Consider the following 18,847-nt stretch of genomic DNA (forward strand, 5'->3'; position numbering starts at 1 on the left):
GGACGGTTAAATTTACTAACGCGAATTTAAGTGGGTGAATTTTTATTTTTTTAAAAATTTTTATATTAGTATTTTGGATGAGCATAGAAAAGTGTAAAGAACAGTTACTAACAGCAAGAACACAAGTGTTGAATATTATCTGTAATTGGCAGGAATACAATACAACTAGATCTTTCTAGTTGCATGTGCAGTTTGTAGTTTTATTAACTTCGTGTCTTTCAAATTCATTACTCCCCGATTTTTTAATATTTGACTAATTTTAAATGTTTGTCTATTGATAATCTCAATATATATATGTTTATTATATTGAGTGCTTTAACTCAATCAAATAATTGTCAATGGCTCGATGGAATCTATAGTAGAGTTTTTGAGTAGAAATTTCATTTTAACTCATTGTTCTACGTTGGTCTTTACTAAAATTTCTCATACTTTATAACACTTTGTCTATTTCAAAAAATGATAGGAGAGATGAACCATTGAGAGCAAAATTATGCTCAAACCTTGAGTTTGAGCTTTGGGGGTGTGATAATTATTTCATTCTAATGCATAATTATTTCATTAAATTCGGATTCAATTAATTATTCTTTAAATCAACAGACTCATCTTTTCGAATCAAGTATGAGATGAGGAAAGAATACCACATTAGCACACACCCCTTCTGAGAAGATGCCTCCCAGAAAATACATCCCAAGCATACCTATTGCAAACAAGGATATGGGCATTATATATAGATCAATCTGCATGGTTGGCATTTAGAATATAGAAAAAAGAATCCTCCTTATGAAATATCAAAACCTTCTTGTTCAGAGCAAAATGAAGATATTCACCAAAAACTAAGTTTTTCTGTGCTGGAATCTTAGTTTGATCGTTGAATTTTGATGAAGCAGACGTTCGTCGAACTACAAAGACTGAGTAAGGACGAAATTCTGTTTTGAGCACTGCAATATGCTAGCCTTGATCATTGTTTTTACTTGATTGATGTTAATAATCTGTCAATTTATTGAGTTGTAATTATTATTTATTAGCATATTCGAATATATATATATATCTTATCTTATCTTATTATATTATATTAAATATTTATTATATATATAGAATGCCAATGGAAAAGTGCAAAATTAAAAACAGTGCACATGCCGACGAAAACTTTGGTGTCACCGGCTTCGACAAACATAATTGGATGAAATTACCCTTGACCAAAAAAATTTCAAAGCTTGAAATATAAATGCATAAAATAATCCAAGGGTAATTTGGTAAATTTATTTTTAAATAATCTTGTCATAATTGGGATGAACAGTGCACATGCAGCCAAAATTTTGGGGTCACGCATGGTTGGACCAAAATGCCCCTCAGCCAGAAAAAATACAACAGCAAAATTGAATGCAGTCAGGGTAATTTGGTAATTTGGCTATCTAAAATACAATATAAATATAAGTGGGAAGAGAGAAAAATATAAAAAATTGAAAGGAAAGAAAGAAAAGAATAAACAAATGACAAAAACATTTAAAATGTATAAATCGCTATGATTTAAAAATGCATTTTGCATGCGATTGTTTATTAAATATTATTTCTCAACTTTTAATTAAGAGATGCATAGTGAAGGTTATAAAAAAATTTCTCACACGCGTATACTAATGTGATTCAATTAGTTGTTAAATGATCATTTTTTTTTCTTTATAAAAAAAGTCTTTCGCACGCGGATAATAATGTGATTAAATTAATTGTCAAATGATTTTTTTTTTTTTAACAAATAATATTATCTATACTAAGGGAGAGGGAGTGCATTTAGCCTCACAATAGGTTAATAATAATGTAATTCAATCAATTGTTTATTAAATATCATTTTCTCTATTCCTAATGTAAATTTTATACAAACCGATTTTATTATGTTAATTCAGCGACTTTAATTGGTTTATGAGGGGTTTGTTCTAGAATGATCGAAAATTATTCATTTACTTCAAATATTTAATTTTTTCATTCTCTTTGAGGAATGTATATATTCAATTTGTATATTTTTATTGTATAAATTTTATACTTAAACTATTCAATTCTCAATCTTCATTTGAAATGACGGTTGTGATCATGCTTGTGTTTAATTTGGTAATTTTCCTCAAATTATACTATCTAAGTTACAATTTGATATGTATGATTTAAAGATTCAGAGAGATCTTCTTTCTCATATGTTTTGTTCTTCCAAAAAAAGAAAAAAAAAAGAAGAAGAAAGAAAGAAACTGGTAATGATGAATTAATTAGTTATTTTGTGGGCACTGCACTGACTAGAGTTTGTTTTAGTAGGTACAAATTTTTATGTACAAGGTTTTAGTAGGTACAAATGAGAACTTTTTGGCATGGAGCTCCAAGGATAAGTTTGTTTACGCGTCTCACTTGTTGGTCATCGATGAGGAAACAAGTCTATGAAGAAACATATGTACTGTCAAGCTTAGCTCTGATAAAATGCTTTGCAACCACTCTCTAACAAGCATTGCGCTTGTTGCGCTCGAGACATATCGAGCCGAGAAATCATGCAAGTAGCTATATGTAAATGTCAATTCCTCTCCACTTGTCGAGTGGATAATGGAAGGATAAATTATAGGTCATATCCACGTGTTCGACACATTAAATGATAGGATGGTGAGAGGATTAAGAGCCCATGATTTTTTGGGACTCACTCATGGCCTATATAAAGGGGCTGAACACCCCTTATAAGTCGTCATATCCACAAGGGTAAAATTACACTACTTTTTTCATAGAGCTATTGAAAATCCACATGGAATATACATACATTCATATATATATATATATATAGATAATGTTATGAAGACTAAATTTGTAGACAAAATTTTATAAATTAAATGACACAGAAATTGATGATTAGATTATTACTAAGTATTGATTAATGTGCTTATTTTTTTATTGGTAACACATCATTTAGTCTATAATTTAGTCTATCTAGCATTACTATATATATACTGTCACATCCCGGTCCGAGCCCTCACCATATCACGATATTGTTTGCTTTGGGTCCTGATCACACTCTCACGGTTTTGTTTCTGGGAACTCACATGAGAACTTCCCAGAAACAAAACCGTGAAGGCGTGGTCGGGGCCCAAAGTGGACAATATTGTGCTACGGTGGAGTCGAGCCCGGGGATGTGGTGGGGGCCCGGGCTGGGATGTGACATATACACCTCTACAATGGGCGTATCCCATTTTTTAGAATGAACCGCTTAAATCTTTTTGTCAATTATCGAGATTTACATTTTGAGCCCACCAAGGATTGATTGTATTGGTCTTGTGTTTACCTCTCAAATTTGAGTATTAATAGTGATGTTATTAACTTATTAATTACTACGGTCTAATGATATTCATCTTTACTTCTAAGTGAGAGGTCTTAGGTTCGATTTTCGTCAAAGATGAATTTGAACCAAATTATTGCTAGCCCATTGTGAGGCTTAGCCCAATTTCCTACCCTTTTTAGTGTATATAACATCCTTTGTTAAAGGAAAAAAGCAATTACTATATTAAAAAATTATTATTGGAATTCCAAACATTTAATATTTAGAAAGAAAAATAATCTTATAAAGAGTGCACAATTACATGTTTGTAATGTCAATTGTAGATTTAATTTTTATTAGTGTGAGACATAATCCACTCTTACTATAACAGTCAAAACGACAGATTATTCTTAAAAATTTCTTCTTCTATTATAATGTACAGATATAGCAAAGGTATTAGACACAAAACTAATCAAGCTACTAATCACCTCTTTAAGTGAATCTCACGTACTTTAATCCGGTGAGATTTTAATAGTAATATTTTGGATGAGCATAGAAAAGTGTAAATAATAGGTATTAACAGCAAGAACAAAAGTGTTATTGTCTGTGCAGCCAGATCTTGTAGTTGCATGTGCAGTTTTGTATTTTTAAACTTGTGTCTTGCAAATTCATTACTTCCAGTTTTTTTAATATTTGACTAATTACCTGATGGAATAATATATGAACCCATATTTGAAGTGTTTGTCTATTGATAATCTCAATGTATATGTTTATTAAACTATTCAATTTCTTAATCTTCATTTGAAATAATGGGCACAATCAGAGGCAAATTTGAGATTTTAAGGGCTACCTTGTGCAGCTGCTCCTTTTGCTCTCCCGCAAAGTCGCCACTAATTATGATTATGCTTTTGTTTGATTTGGTAACATTCCTTAAATTATACTACCTAAGTTACAATTTGGTATGATGATTTAAAGATCCACAGAGATCTTCTTTGTAATCTGTCTTGTTCTTCCACAGAGAGAGAGAGAGAGAGAGAGAGAGAGAGAGAGAGAGAGAGAATTGCAACTGGTAATGATGAATTAATTAATTAATTAGTGGGCAGTGCACTGACCGGATTTTGATTTTGTAGGTACAGCAAATGAGAACTAAATTCTCGGCGATATTTGCTGAAATGAACACGCCAATGGCAGGCATGCACCATCTTCATGCATGTTCTTCCCATGCATTATGCATATGCTCTGTTGCTATACTACCCATTTCATAATCTATCTCATGTGTTTAAACTAAGGACCATAGGACATACAATAACATTACCTATCTATATAGGGTTTGTTTAGAAGTGTTTTCAAAATGGCTAAAAACGCTTTTAGAGAAAATATTTATGAGTTCCATAAGTACCGATGATTGGTTTCAAAAACATTTGCAGTCATATTAGAAGCACTTCTAAACGAACTCATAATTATAGGGTTGTCTTTTGTTCAAGATTTTGAAAATAGGTTTTGTTCAAAAAAAAAAAAAAAAAAAGATTTCTAAAAGGGAAGTGTTATTGGCACTCCAAAAATCTCATTCCACACTTCTCACGGGTGTATTTTTCTTTCCAAATATAGAAAGTTTGGAGTGTAGAATGAGATTTTTGGAGTGCCAATAACAATTATGTTCTAAAATAGGTATTTAACCTCAAAAGTCTCTAGTCACTTATTAGATAAGGGAAAACTTTGAAAGTTTCTAAAGAACTACCAATAGTTCGTTTGTAAGTGTTTTTAAAATGACTGAAAGCACTTTTGATGAAATTGATTTTGAATTTCAAAAACATTTTAAGTGCTTTTTGAAAGAAATACCAAGAGCTCATTTGTAAGTATAGTTAAGCTCAACTCCGTTTGAGAAGAAAAATGAAGGTCAATTCTTATCTAAGTTCTCCAAGATTTGAACGTGGGACGAGTGGAAGGAAATTTATTTCAAGCGCACAAAATATCATTTTAAGGGATAAGTTGGTATAAATAAGAATAAAGTGGTACAAGAGAGCACAAGTACGTAGAATGTTACCTCAAGTAATAATTCAGTTAAGGCAAATGCATTAAACAAATTTATGAAATTTTAAAACAAAAGTAGAATTCTCTTCACTTGTAAGTGAGAGGTCTTAGGTTCGATTCTCGCAAAAGGCGAAGTTGAACCACATTTATACTGGCAGACCCATTGTGAGACTTAGCATATTCTCTCACCCCGTAGTGTAGATACTATCGTATGTTAAAAAAAAAAAAAACAAAAAACAAAACACAAAAGTAGGATCCAAGTTAAGTGGATCCTTCAAGAACCTCGATGGTGTTGAATACAAACTAACCTTTTCATGATGGGAGATTATATTCACACAGTCCAAATTACTCCTCCCACACTTTTTTAATATTTTAATATTTTTCTATCAAGTGTTAGTGATGTATAGAAAATATTAAAAATTTAGAAGGGTTTGAGAGAAGTGATTTGGGATGTGTGAATATATTCTCTCTTTCCACAAAAGGTCATGTTACAAGGCACATCGCATAAACAAAATTGAACAAAGTATATTTAAGAATCGTTTGATAACTATTTCGTTTTCAATTATTAATTTCCAATTTTCAATTTATTGAAAGCTTAAAATTTGTTTAGCAGTTACTTTTAGTTTTTAAATTGAAAGCTTAAGACATAAAACTTGTTTGATAACTACTTTTAATTTTCAATTAAAATAAATAAATAAATAAATTGAATTTCAACATTCCACTTGCATGAAAGTTGTTACATGTGTTCAAAGTACAACAAAGCAATACAGATCACTTTGAAATGATTTGGACTTTCACGTTATCCGTCCAGGTTGAGAAATTAGCTTTTCAAATTGAAACTTGGTAATTAATTTTGGATGGTGTTATCTAACACCCATTTTTACTTCTTTCACACCCTTCTCAATTTCTGACCGTTGAATCGAATGAATTAAAGAATATTAATAGACAAATTAACAAGGACGTGTGGGAGGTAAAAGGGAGTGTGAAAAGAGAGAGAATTTGGTTTGGCAATCATACTACAGAAGCGTAGAACAATTTTGTCTATAAAATGAGCAAATGCTGAGATAGTTCAAAGACGAATACGCTGATACCGATTACAGGACACTGCTGTTTGTACTTGAAATAACCATTTCCCAGCATCAACCATACAGGTCTCATAAAACGCAACCCTGTGCTGCGATCTTTTTCATGGACAATATCCAAATTTGTTCACAACTTCTGGCAGCTTCCTTTCTCTATTGCTATTTACGCTAAGTTCGGACCTTTTCGTTCTCACACTTCTTTTCATCAGCAACATCACTAGGGAGATCCGGCCCCGGAGGAATCTTTCCTGGATAATCAGTTGTTGATAAATCTGACCCTGTCATACTGGAGAACAAACAGAAATATAAGAATCCTAATCAAACATAAGGGAACCCTTGCGTAAATCACAAACTCACCTTCTGTCAACAATGATCATGGAGCGAAGTTCGCAATTTGCAAAGCTGCAAGGACATAAAAGAATACGAATGTTGGCATGACAATTGTGAAAATAAGTGCCTAACTTTAGTAGTATTTAAACATCTACTAAGCTTGTGATTCTTGTATGGAGTGCACTTACTGTGTGGACACTTCTTTTTTCATCGAAGGATGACAATCATTTCCTAGTGCATTTAGCGTGTGAAACAAGAACCCGTTATGAGTAACAATCGCTATTTCTTTCTCTTTCCTTGTCCACAACCTGTGAAGTGACCAGAAGAAGGCACCAAACGCATATCAATTCAAACCCATATAAGTTTGATGATACAAGAAAACAAGTAAAAAAAAATGTATCGATCTTATGGAGGATGAGCCTCAAATGGGCTGATAAACTTTAAAACTCAAAATTTTGTGGAAGCGACAAAATATAGCAACACCAACGGAGCATGTGCTCCATATGATGAGCTTCTTGCTTCTGATGGTTACAAGATAAGATACCAGTTCATGAATTTCATTCCCCTAGCTGCAACTTCCTCTGTCGTCTCCCTCACATCGGCCTCCCACAATATATCCTCATCAGTTTCTATCTGTAAAATATAAAGACTATAAGCATACGCATATTGATAACAAAATATTGAAAAATATTATAACATCCAAATGTACAGCAACCAAAAGATGAAAAGCACCATAATGTAACTTATAACCACTAATTCCTCCCCCAGTTATCGTTATCTATCCAACTACTTGCCAGAGAAAAATTAACAGCAGGAAATAGAAACTGATAGTCGCTGATATTCCTCCTGCTATCACATGGATGAACGCCCTGCAACCAGAAATTTACAACACAAATTTAAAGCCCTGAGCATCAATATAACATCAAGACTACGCACCAACTCTACTAAGAACCAAGTTCACTATGAGTTCTAACAATTTCTAGTTTAACATACAGAAATAAATTTAAAAAGTTTTTCTGGCATCTATTCTAATCAACTTGATAAGAAAAATTATGACATTAAAAAATACTTGGCAAAGAAAAGCCAAGTTAACCCACACTACATCACAGCAATGTAACTATCAAGGGACAAATCAAATAAACAAACCTGCCTAAGAAAACTTAGCTTTCTTCCATAGATATTGGAGATAGCAACTTAGCTTTCTTCCATAGATATTGGAGATAGCCACTAGGTTAATAATGTGCAATAATTGAGGATTCACCCTTTTAATTGAGGATAGACGTTCCTCCCCCGACCCTCGCAAAGCAAGGAGCCTTGTAGGCTTGGGGTCGCCCTTTTAATTGAGGATTCACTCAAGTTCAGTTCAAATAAAAAATAACATCAAAAAGTCAAAACATTTTCGTTCTTAACAGACATACCAAATGTTCTCGACAAAGCTCTACTGCAATGATTGGTGGGCAGTTGAGACTTGAAATTGCAGGGCGTTCACTATTTCCTGCATTTTCCACCATTAGAGGCAGTACGTCCATTCCATCCTTGTAACCCTCGCCTCCAAATACTCCAACAGCCGTTTGCAGAGTCCTATTCAGTCAAATCAACTTTAATTACAGCATAACAGAATCTAAAAATGGAAATGTTCCTCCAGGGAGGAAGAATCTTCCTGATCAGATTAAGCAAGTTCATCAATTGTAACTTGGCTATTGCATTAACAAAGAAAGTTCCAGAAAAACCAAGCTTAATAACAATGAAACAAATGTAATATATTTCTTTTCTTTTCAGTAGCTTGGAAGAAAAGATAATTTAAGATTTGGTTCAAATTATATCATCTTTTCAACATAAAATAACTAAGAAAAGGCTCCATTTGCGATAACCTCTACAACCCTAAGTACTAGTTATCATTTAATCTGTGAATTCCTAATCATAAATAAAAGAAGTTATTTTCATACTTATGTCATCTTGTACCAAGGGGTAGAGGAAGCCCTAGAAGGACTTTGGAAGAGACTCTAAGAAAAGACTTAAAGTACTTGGATCTAACGGAAGACGTGACACAGAACCGAGCACAATGGCGTTCTAGGATTCATATAGCCGACCCCACTTAGTGGGAAAAGGCCTTGTTGTTGTTGTTTGTCATCTTGTACCAAGAACTCTGGGAGTTGCTGTCACTGACTACCAGTGTCTATTCATGTCATAGTAAGAATATAATACCCAGGTCCCGAAATCATACGCCAAAAATTTCTCTGAAAAGAAATAGTTATGTTATACAACTTCGAAATTGTTTCTATATGCTAACCAAAAACCTAATAAACAAAAATCTCTTGACAGAAGAAATTACAGTTTAATATCCAAATGACCCCCCAAATTACCATATTTTCAACTCTAAAAACTACTGTTAAGACCAAGATTCTTGAATACAAGTACAACCCAACCTTTTCGTTTCATCTCTCCTCTCAAGCTCCTGTATACATACAACTTAGTCCAACTAACCAGATTACGCCTTTACAGTTTTTCAATTTTTTTTCCATGAGAAAATTCACGAAACGGATCCTTTTCTACAATGATTTTGTTTGTTGCACTCAACCTTTCAAGCTGAAAATATTTCAACAAAATATAGAGAGATGAATAAGAAGCACTATCCAGGAAACAAAAAGACAGAGGTAGGCTAGATTCCACAACTATGGCATAAGTACCTTAGCAAAGGAGATGTGATGACCAACTCAATCCTCTTGGAAAGCCCACATTCATGAACATGCTTACGCAAATTATCAACCTGCCACCATAGCAACAAAACAATTCATAAAATTATCTTTGATGACAATGTCTGTTGTTTGTAGTAGGAAAATATCGTTACAGGCTTTGTAGTTCTCTAAGTTTTCGTAACATAGCATCTGTAGAAGAAAAAGTCCATGATTTTCTTCCCACCTGCTGCCAGCCTAGTGGAGTAAGTTGTGCATCAAAATATTCAGGTTTCATGTATGCTTTGTAGTTCTTAGCTCCCTCTACATTGTGGATTCCTTGTCCATGCCTCACCTGGATGAATGGATTTGTAAGACCACAATGCAATGATTTCGTGAGACAAAAAGACCATAAGGAAGACAATCTTGAATGCCCTAACGAAGAAAGTTGAGGTTCCACCATAAAACCAATTGGCAATATGGGGAGTAGCCCAACTTACTTATAAGCCCATGCAAGGCCCCTCCTCCAATCAATGTGGGATTCACTCTCAAAACCTCAAACCAAAGAAAAGTACGGCTTCAAATCTACAACAAACTGTATGCAAATCCAAAATCAAAGTCGGTACCAACCAGGTGAAGGGTTTTGCTTCGGTGCAGCGGAAACAAACTTGGACCCGAACCATTCTCCATATATGCAGCTTAACCATAGAATGAGAGTACAATCAAAATAAGGACTTCAATCCAGTATTTGGTGAAAATTATAGGCATAAGTATATAGCTGTAGCTTGAGAATTTGAAGCTTGGCAATGATAAAAATCACATGTTAAAGAAGAGATTCATGTGCGTTTGTAGCTTTAGCCCATGAGAAGTTCGACCACAAATTTCATAGATCTTACAATCAGCCATTACAGTAAAAATTTTAATAACACGGCATGTTACTGTTTCAAAATCATTATTTGTTGCAGAACCCAAATCTCCAAGAACTATTAACTCTTTTCAAATTCATCGGTTTTCGATTGATACACTAGTGAAGACTTTGGGGAAAAAAATTGTAGTTACTAGGACATATTCTTCCTAGGAGTAAATTACCTACAACAGAAGCCTGTCACAGTACATGCGGAGTTATGGAAGTGAAGTGCTATAGAACAGTGTATTGTCAAGAATCAGGTAGTAGCACCAACCAAAGTGCATTTTATCAAATGTCATGAACTAGTACTGTACACTGTTAAGCATCGGGTGCAATCACCATTGAAAGTGCAAATCATAAACTATCATTGAGAACTCAGTCCACTGTCATACACAGATTTTATGCGAAAACTTCGAAATTGTAATTTTGTCTGCCTCTATAGTGATTTTGTCTCCACTTACAAGCCTTGGCTCTCACATTGAGCACTCGATAAACTATAAATTGGGTTAAAAACAATTGAACATAAAACAAATGAGAATGAATCTCTGGAAAAACCAACAGCAATCACTATCTCTCACTTTCTTAAATAATCGTGAGCAGTGGATTTCAACCAGAAAAATGAAAAAAGAAAGCATATTTAACAGTTCAACGTCAACCCAGTTACTTCAGGCCAAAAAAGTTTGGGGACAGATCGCCATTCCCCAATGAGATGATCCAAAACCAAAATCATTCGTGCAGTTTGGATTGGAGAATTTGACGATGTAATTCTAATAAAGCCAGGATCTTACCATCCAAATTCATAAATCAAAGATACCAAACAACCATCTAAGATACTATTATCCAAATCATAAAGTAATCTGGGAAATTAAAACAAGCCCATGTTAAAGAATTCACCAAAAACAAATTGCAAGTTAAGAATTGAAAATATATGCTATGAATATGAGAATAGTTTGGAGATGGGAGAGTTTACCAGGGCAGGGACAGACAGTGAAGATAAGCAAACGGCAGAAGGATGGTGATATCTGGGCAGTGGGGAAAGAGAGGAATGTTAAAGAGGAGGAGCAGTGATGGTGATATCTGTAAGAGTGGGATTCAGAATCCTGCTTTCTAGTCTCCACTCCAAGTGAGAGACCGACAGTCTGTCTGTACCTCCCAATTTTTTCTTAAACTTTTGGACACGGTTTCATCTCTCTTGTAGATTGTAAACTCTAAAACAGGAGCCTCCTTTTTTTTTATTATTTTTTTTATTCGTATTTACGGCAACCCCTTGTGAACCTCAAAGACATTCTCAACGTCAAAGTCAATCGCGCTTTGTCCATGAAACTTAAATTGTGCGATTGGAAACCCTGAAACTTAAATTTAATTCCATTTTGCCCATACAGTCCATGTCCACAAACAAATTTGTCAAAAGAATAATGCTAGGTAGGCAATATTTTTAATGTGATTGTTATTTATCGGAATATCACTTAACGTGTTTATTTTCTATTAGCAACATATCATTTAATTTGCAAAATTAATTTAAAAATTGGGCTTACTTAACATTATTGTGGTCAAAAGATGACATGATAAGACCCAATTAGATTGCATTGTAAGCCATGTGGGCCAAAATTATAAAAGAATTTAAACTTTTAAAAATGTTAAACATTTGATAAATCTATAGAAAATTAAATGTTATATGAAATAATACACCTTTTTTAAATTGTTATATAGAATAAAATTTTAAGATATTTGTCATTAACTTTCCAAAATCATTAATTTGTCATCTTATCCTAACTACGTTAAGTTTTTCATCCAAATAAACCATGTACTTTGCACATAAATTGGCTTCAAGGTTATTTCGGGCTTTCTAACTCCCCAAACCCCTACAAGATTATTTCGGACATTTCAACTCTTTTTTTTTTTAGGAACGAGATAGACTGTTTAGAATCTCAAAGCTTGCAATTTGTTAAACTTCATATTAGTGAGCCTAATGTATTACACCATAAGTTTTTGAGACGAACATGACATGTTTTTCTTATAAGCCAAATTTTTTTTGGGGCGTACCAAAAAGAAGTAGAGAACTTGTGAAAAGGAGTTCAAAAGTCAAAAAACCAATACCATAATAAAAGATCCTATTGAAGCGGCTAATCTCACGCGTATTGTTTATATATCTGGTCGCACAAATTGCATGGTATCATAAATACAGATCTTTGATATTATCCTTCCAACTCCTTGGGTAGATATATCATTGTGTAAAATCAAAAAATTCATAGAGGCTCAATTCCAATTTTTATGAAAATATTTTTTAAAAGCAACTTATAAGATATTTTTGAAAGCTAAAGGTTGTTTCTTTTAAAATAAGCAAGTAATTTTACTTTACCGGACACTTTTATTGTTTAAATTTAAAATTAAAAAACGTTGGATGAAAAGTAAAATTCCAAACGGGGCTAAGAGTTAAATGATCTTGGTCAAGGGGTTGGTTGCAATTTGCTCAAAAGGAAGAAGAGGGCTGAATTCAATAGAAAAGCACCTTCGGCCGGTTTTTGCAAAGACTGAAAAGCCATTGGTGTACCTCTTTTTTTCTCAAAAATAGCAACAGATGACAGATGCTTCTAACAATGCCACCCAAGCTCCTCTCTCCCCTCTTCCCATGGCTTATTCTACTGACCCTCTTCCTCCTCTTCCTCTACTCCTCACTCCTCCCCTTCCACCCACCCTCTCCACCAACCCCTCCATCCAACAAGTTCCCCACTTTACCCTCCTGCAATTTCTTCAAAGGTCATTGGGTCCAAGACCCCAACCGCAGACCCATGTACGATGAGACCTGCCCATTTCATAGAAACTCCTGGAACTGCCTCAGGAACAAGAGGGACAACATGGGAATCATCAATTCTTGGAAATGGGTCCCTCAAGGTTGCGTCTTGCATCGGATCGACCCGGCACGGTTTCTGGGTCGGATGAGGAACAGGAATATTGGGTTCGTCGGCGACTCGCTGAATGAGAATTTTTTGGTGTCGTTTTTGTGCATTCTGAGAGTGGCTGATGCGGGTGCTAAGAAGTGGAAGAGGAAGGGGGCTTGGAGAGGAGCTTATTTTCCCAAGTTCAACGTTACGGTGGGGTATCATCGGGCAGTGTTGCTCGCTAAATATGAGTAAGATATCCTAGTTTTGTATCAACTAATTTCATGGGATTGTTTGTTTTTGCTATTTTGTTTGATTTATGAACATGCGTTGCGCCTTGCATTGACCTTTTTAACCATCTAGGATTGTGGTCTTTGATTGGATTGTGAATTTGTTGTTGTAAACCAGTTTGATGTTTGGTCTATTCTATTAAAAGAATGCAACTCTGTGTTAGATTAAGCATTTTCGGGCTTTCGTTGGCACTGACATTAGGAAGTTTCTGGATCTAACCTTGAGCTTCTTAATTTTGTATGTCGAAATGCATGCTAGACATATGTAGATCGACTTGAATGAAGTCATGGGAAACTTTGATTTAGTCTTGCTTGTGCATTTCGGTATTGGGTTTCCTTGAGTTTTACGGGGGACCGGTGGTGGTTTTAGTTTTTCCCTAAACTGGAATTTTAATCTGGAATACTGTTTACTGTCTTTTTTCTGAGTTTCATTTTTCGTGTAAACGAGTTATGAAAATGGAAACCTCACATGCTCATAGCTGATTGAATCAAGGTGGCAACCAAAACAGACTGCGGGTGGGGATGAAGATGGATTGAAAGGAACTTATCGAGTAGATGTTGATATTCCTGCCAATGATTGGGCCAACATTGCTGATTTTTATGATGTCCTAGTTTTCAATACAGGGCACTGGTAATACCCTTCTCCTTCTGATAATTCACCAAATCTGTTGATTAACGAATTGATTTATTTATTGATATCTTTTTTAAAGCATCGTATATTGTAGTTTCTGTAGCATCGTATATTGTATGGTCCTCTTCAGTAGTCTATTTGATTGATGAAATGGCCCATTCTAACCCTAATCATCAATGAGATTAAATTGATTAATGAATGCCAGGAAAAGGTAGTGGACATAGAGATAAAAAAGAATTTATTTATTTATAAAATACACACACACTCACACAGAAAGAGAGGTTACAGTCTGGTTTTTGAAAGGAACATAAATAACTTCAAGTAATTGAAAAACTTTTAAAAAAAGGAAAATCAGAAAGCTCGCTTTACAAGTATCCTACAGTAATCCTAATTGGTGTATACGGGGAAGCATTTCCTCTATCTCCCGAAAAGGACATCATATGGGTTAAAAGGGTCGGTGGCCCTAAAATTAGGATTCATTTGATATTGAACACACTTGTGCTACACTCAAATCTCCTGTTGAGTTTGTTACTTTGAGCTAGCACCTCATTAGTTTTTGTTTACATGTCTGGCCTCTGTTATCAGTTCATATTCTGCATAAAACAGCATCTGAAGAATTTGTGCTTAACTAGGTGGAATTCTGATAAGTTTCCAAAAGAGAGTTCTCTCACTTTTTATCATGCGGGCAAACCAATACTACCTCCCCTTGATATATTAGATGGATTTAAAGTTGTTCTTGAGAATATGGTACCATACATACAAAACAAAGTTCCTCACAAGACACTCAAGATATGGCGTTTACAATCTCCAAGGCATTTTTATGGAGGTGATTGGAATCAGAACGGCAGTTGCTTGTTCAATAAGCCCCTTGAGGAGCAGCAGGTATGAATTCATTATGGCTACCCTTATACCACTGACCATGGTTTCATACACCTGCCCATTGTGAAACAAAACCGTAAAATTTTATGATTTTCTTTTGAATTTGATATTTTTTGGAACATGTCACCAACAATTCAGAATCAAACAATGGCTTGAAAATGAAACCAGATCTTGTACTTCCATTTTTTTCCTTTGATTTTTGTTTAGAGTGTTTTCTTGATAAACTCATAGTAATGCCTCAACAGCTTGACTTGTGGTTTGACCCCAGCAACAATGGACCAAACAAAGAAGAAAGACTGCTGAATCGTCTGATTGAAGGAGCATTACAAGGAACCGATATTCAACTGCTTGACCTGACTCAACTGAGTGAATTCAGAGCGGATGCCCATCCAGCGATTTGGTTGGGACAGAAGGATGCCGTTTCAGTCTGGGGCCAGGACTGCATGCACTGGTGCTTACCTGGCGTACCGGATACATGGGTTGACATATTATCAGAGCTGATCCATGTTGGGTTGGAGTTGGGATGATGAACAACACTTGGTACATGTAGACTGGAAATTACATACAAGGATGACTTTTGTGGAAGCCGGGTTGAACAGAATCAGCCAATTCTTTTGTAACACAAAGTAGGCCGAGATAAAGTGGGGCATTGGGTGCATACGATCACGGCACAATTTTAATTGGAAATTTGTTGACATCTTTTTTATGGAGGAAGGCGACTTTCTGTTCCCTCTGTTGTGAAGGAGAATGACACGGTACAGATTCCACTGAAACTGTAACAACCAGACCGTGAAGAAAAAATTTGTAACAAGTGAGAGGCATCAAATTTCTTCATTTTTCATTGAAATTATTTCCGGAGTCAGAGAAGGTAGTTCCTGGATAGATCATGGTTTTCTCGATCCTCTAGGTTAAAACAGAATTATCAAGCATTCAGGATCGGGTTTATGTTTGTAATTCAAACTCTTTGCTGCTTAAATGCTTGTTTTCTAAAGAAATGCAAATCAATTCATATGTTACAGGCTGTTGTATGCCGTACTTGAACTCTGTACACTTAAATTAAACAGTAGCTGGTATAGCGGAATGATATTGTAAAAGTATACTTGTGTTTGTATGTATGTTGTTTATCACTCGAGAGCGTTTATCCTTACACTTGTTGTTATGTGTTCTACAAAATATCGATTGTATCGCGGATATTATCAACTTTTTGGATTGGACGTCATATAATATAACAGGGCAAGGGCCACAAAAGATGTTAGCATCTGGGCTGTGGCCCAAAAACTCAGGGTATTAGACCCAAATCAGAAATCTGCAACAGCATCTCATTAGCCGTACTACTTCCTGGTTCCTTTCCTTCTTCCGAATTCTCAACCTTAAAGACATCAAACAGCCTAAACTCCTCTGAAAATGGCGTTGAGAATCCATCTCCTTTCCCCAAAACTCCCCCACCAACCTCCGAAACTGCACACCAATCCCTTCCCCTCCATATCCAAATCCCATCTCAGCACCTCCACAAGACCCAAAACCCGAACAATCCACTGCACCAGCAGCGGCGGCGGCAGCAGCAGCAGCAGCAGCAACAATGACGTGATGAGTGACGTGGAGCTTGCGTCGGATTTGTCCAAGATGAACAGTCTCTTGGCGCAGAGGGAGGAGGCCATGAACAAGAGCAGGCAGCTCCTCTTCGCGGAGCTCTGCCAATTCGTGGGTTCGAATTCGGAGGAGGTGAAGAAGAAATGGGGGAAGTTGGAGGAGGAGGAGAAGATGGTTTTGGTGAAAGGGTTTGTTTCGGTGTGGGGTGTCAATTTCCACCCGCTGTCTGCAAAGTCCGTAAAGCAGTTGGTGGAGGAACATGTCCAGGAACAAAACCCTAAACCTGCGAATTCGAAATCGTCTTCTTCTTCTGCTGTTTCTGTTCTGTTTCCTGGTTTCAAGAGAATGATGGGCTTCTCTGACGACGACAGTTAGATCGATCCATCCATCCATCCATCACTTTTCATTTTTCACTTTTGTTTTGGATTTCAGTTTCATCGGTCATTCATTTTAATTTGTTATCCAGAAACATGGTTTTTCGTTATCAAAGTTCAAATAGCATTGTAAATCCACGTAAATGAGAATTTCTTTGGGGAGCATGAAACATCAAAATTGGAAAAACATATGAAATTTGATGAGAGAGGCAATCTTCATTTGATAACTAGTCCGGAATGATTTTCTATATACAAACTGATAACCCACATGGATGCAATTTCCCCAAATATCTTACCATACCTTTAGTGGCGAAGTCAGGAATTGTCGGGAGGAGAAGCAAAAATAAAAAAGCATCACTCCAAGCCTGTTTCGACAAGGCGGGAAGCTGTTTAAACAGTAGAAAACCTCCTCCTTGTGATAGAAGCAATCCTACTCTTACACTTTATGTAAAGCGAGTCCAACACGGCGGCCTATCGCTGTTATTATCAGTGTTCATTACAATAAAACCAGCCAAGAGTGAAAGGAATAAAATGCATAGGCATAACTAAGTTACCTATTTTCATACATAAATGCATTAGGGACCATTTGGTGCTTGGCTCACCGGTAGCTGTATTCTATCAAGTTTCCCAAAATTGCTTTTCACAAATGCAAAGTTCAGTGACACAAGCTCGAAACCAGAAACACTAATTGAAGTTTGAAACTAAAAGAACTTCAGTACCGGCTAACAGCTTCAATCTGAGTCCGGGAATTTGTTTCCGCTAACAGTGCTCCTGTAAAAAATGCTTCAAGCTGCATGTACGGTGAAGGTCAACTGTTACATAGAAAGAGGAGGTATTACTTCTTAACACAATGAAGAATCAGCAATTAACTCACAGATATTAAGATGAAGAAGATGAACAGTTTTAGACAAATGTAATCTCTCTCTCTAAGATCTCTCTACAATTCTGTATTTTTACCTCTTTACAAAACTAACCAGATATCTCTCAAAACTCTACTTTTTAACTCTCTCTAAGACAATGACTTAGAGAGTAAGCTATCAATCACACGTGCACAGCACATGACACATACAATCCTATCTAATACCATGTGCACAGCACATGCCAATTACATTTGTATCCAATACCCCCCCTCAATCTTAAGAGGGATAACCCAACTTAAGATTGAAACAATGCCTCATAAAATCAGGTCCGTGCAAGCCTTTGGTGAGCACATCTGCAATTTGATCTTTGGTACACAGATACTGAATGGAGAGATCCCCTGCTTGGACCCTTTCCCGAACAAAATGATAGTCAGTTTCTAAATGTTTAATCCGAGAGTGTTGGACAGGATTCAAACTGAGAGCAATTGCAGATTGATTGTCACAGTAAAGAACTGGAGGAGAGGACAGACACACATGTAAATCGTTAAGAAGTAACCGAATCCAAGCAATATCTGCAGTGGTATGAGCTAAAGCACGATATTCAGCCTCTGTGGAACTCCGAGAAACAGAAGACTGCTTCTTTGATTGCCAAGAGATCGGATTGTCCCCCAAAAACACCACATAACCAGTGATAGAACGCCTAGTATTCAAATCAGCTGCCCAATCAGAATCACTATAGGCATTCACTGATACAGATCCACCAGAAACATATGTCAAACCATTAGAAACTGTACCCTGCAAATAGCGCAGAATCCTCTTAACCATGGCAAGATGCACATCAGTTGGATTACTCATGTATTGACATACAGTGTTAACTGCAAAAGCAATATCTGGACGAGTAAAGGTAAGATACTGCAAACCCCCTACCAAACTGCGATACAAGGTAGGATCAGACAACAAGGAACCATCAGTGGTTAGAATCTGATTATGAGGTTTACAAGGGGTGGAACAACATTTACAATCATCCATACCAGCCTTATGTATAAGA

General features: G+C 35.8%; 3 protein-coding genes across 6 annotated transcripts; 2 read left to right on the top strand and 1 right to left on the bottom strand.

The window, feature by feature from the left end:
- Positions 1 to 6,303: 6,303 nt before the first annotated feature.
- LOC137728677 (Phosphoglycerate mutase family protein) lies at positions 6,304 to 11,468 on the bottom strand. 3 transcript variants are annotated; one of them, XM_068467409.2, is made up of 10 exons: positions 11,267 to 11,468; positions 10,020 to 10,087; positions 9,637 to 9,744; positions 9,405 to 9,484; positions 8,136 to 8,298; positions 7,512 to 7,586; positions 7,262 to 7,350; positions 6,906 to 7,025; positions 6,745 to 6,789; positions 6,304 to 6,673 (listed from the first exon to the last, which is right to left on the bottom strand). In XM_068467409.2, the coding sequence occupies exons 2-10, from the start codon at positions 10,077 to 10,079 to the stop codon at positions 6,556 to 6,558; spliced, it is 858 nt and encodes a 285-aa protein (XP_068323510.1). In that variant the 5' UTR covers positions 10,080 to 10,087; positions 11,267 to 11,468; the 3' UTR covers positions 6,304 to 6,555. The 3 variants fall into 3 exon arrangements, with proteins under 3 accessions (XP_068323510.1, XP_068323512.1, XP_068323511.2); XM_068467411.2 differs by lacking the exon at positions 10,020 to 10,087 and having other exon boundaries at positions 11,267 to 11,456; XM_068467410.2 differs by lacking the exons at positions 7,512 to 7,586; positions 11,267 to 11,468.
- Positions 11,469 to 12,764: 1,296 nt separating this feature from the next.
- Positions 12,765 to 16,102, top strand: TBL12 (trichome birefringence-like protein (DUF828)). 2 transcript variants are annotated; one of them, XM_068468604.2, is made up of 4 exons: positions 12,765 to 13,426; positions 13,959 to 14,096; positions 14,729 to 14,978; positions 15,221 to 16,102. In XM_068468604.2, the coding sequence occupies exons 1-4, from the start codon at positions 12,882 to 12,884 to the stop codon at positions 15,500 to 15,502; spliced, it is 1,215 nt and encodes a 404-aa protein (XP_068324705.2). In that variant the 5' UTR covers positions 12,765 to 12,881; the 3' UTR covers positions 15,503 to 16,102. The 2 variants fall into 2 exon arrangements, with proteins under 2 accessions (XP_068324705.2, XP_068324706.2); XM_068468605.2 differs by having other exon boundaries at positions 12,797 to 13,426; positions 15,244 to 16,102.
- A 174-nt stretch (positions 16,103 to 16,276) lies between these two features.
- Positions 16,277 to 17,166, top strand: LOC137730227 (uncharacterized). Its single transcript, XM_068469293.2, has one exon. It carries the CDS (start codon positions 16,380 to 16,382, stop codon positions 16,938 to 16,940), a length of 561 nt encoding a protein of 186 aa, XP_068325394.2. The 5' UTR covers positions 16,277 to 16,379; the 3' UTR covers positions 16,941 to 17,166.
- The last annotated feature ends 1,681 nt before the right edge of the window (positions 17,167 to 18,847 follow it).

The sequence above is a fragment of the Pyrus communis genome, chromosome 10 (genome assembly GCF_041283825.1).
Source record: "Pyrus communis isolate YQ-2024b chromosome 10, ASM4128382v1, whole genome shotgun sequence".
Classification (NCBI taxonomy): Eukaryota; Viridiplantae; Streptophyta; class Magnoliopsida; order Rosales; family Rosaceae; genus Pyrus; species Pyrus communis.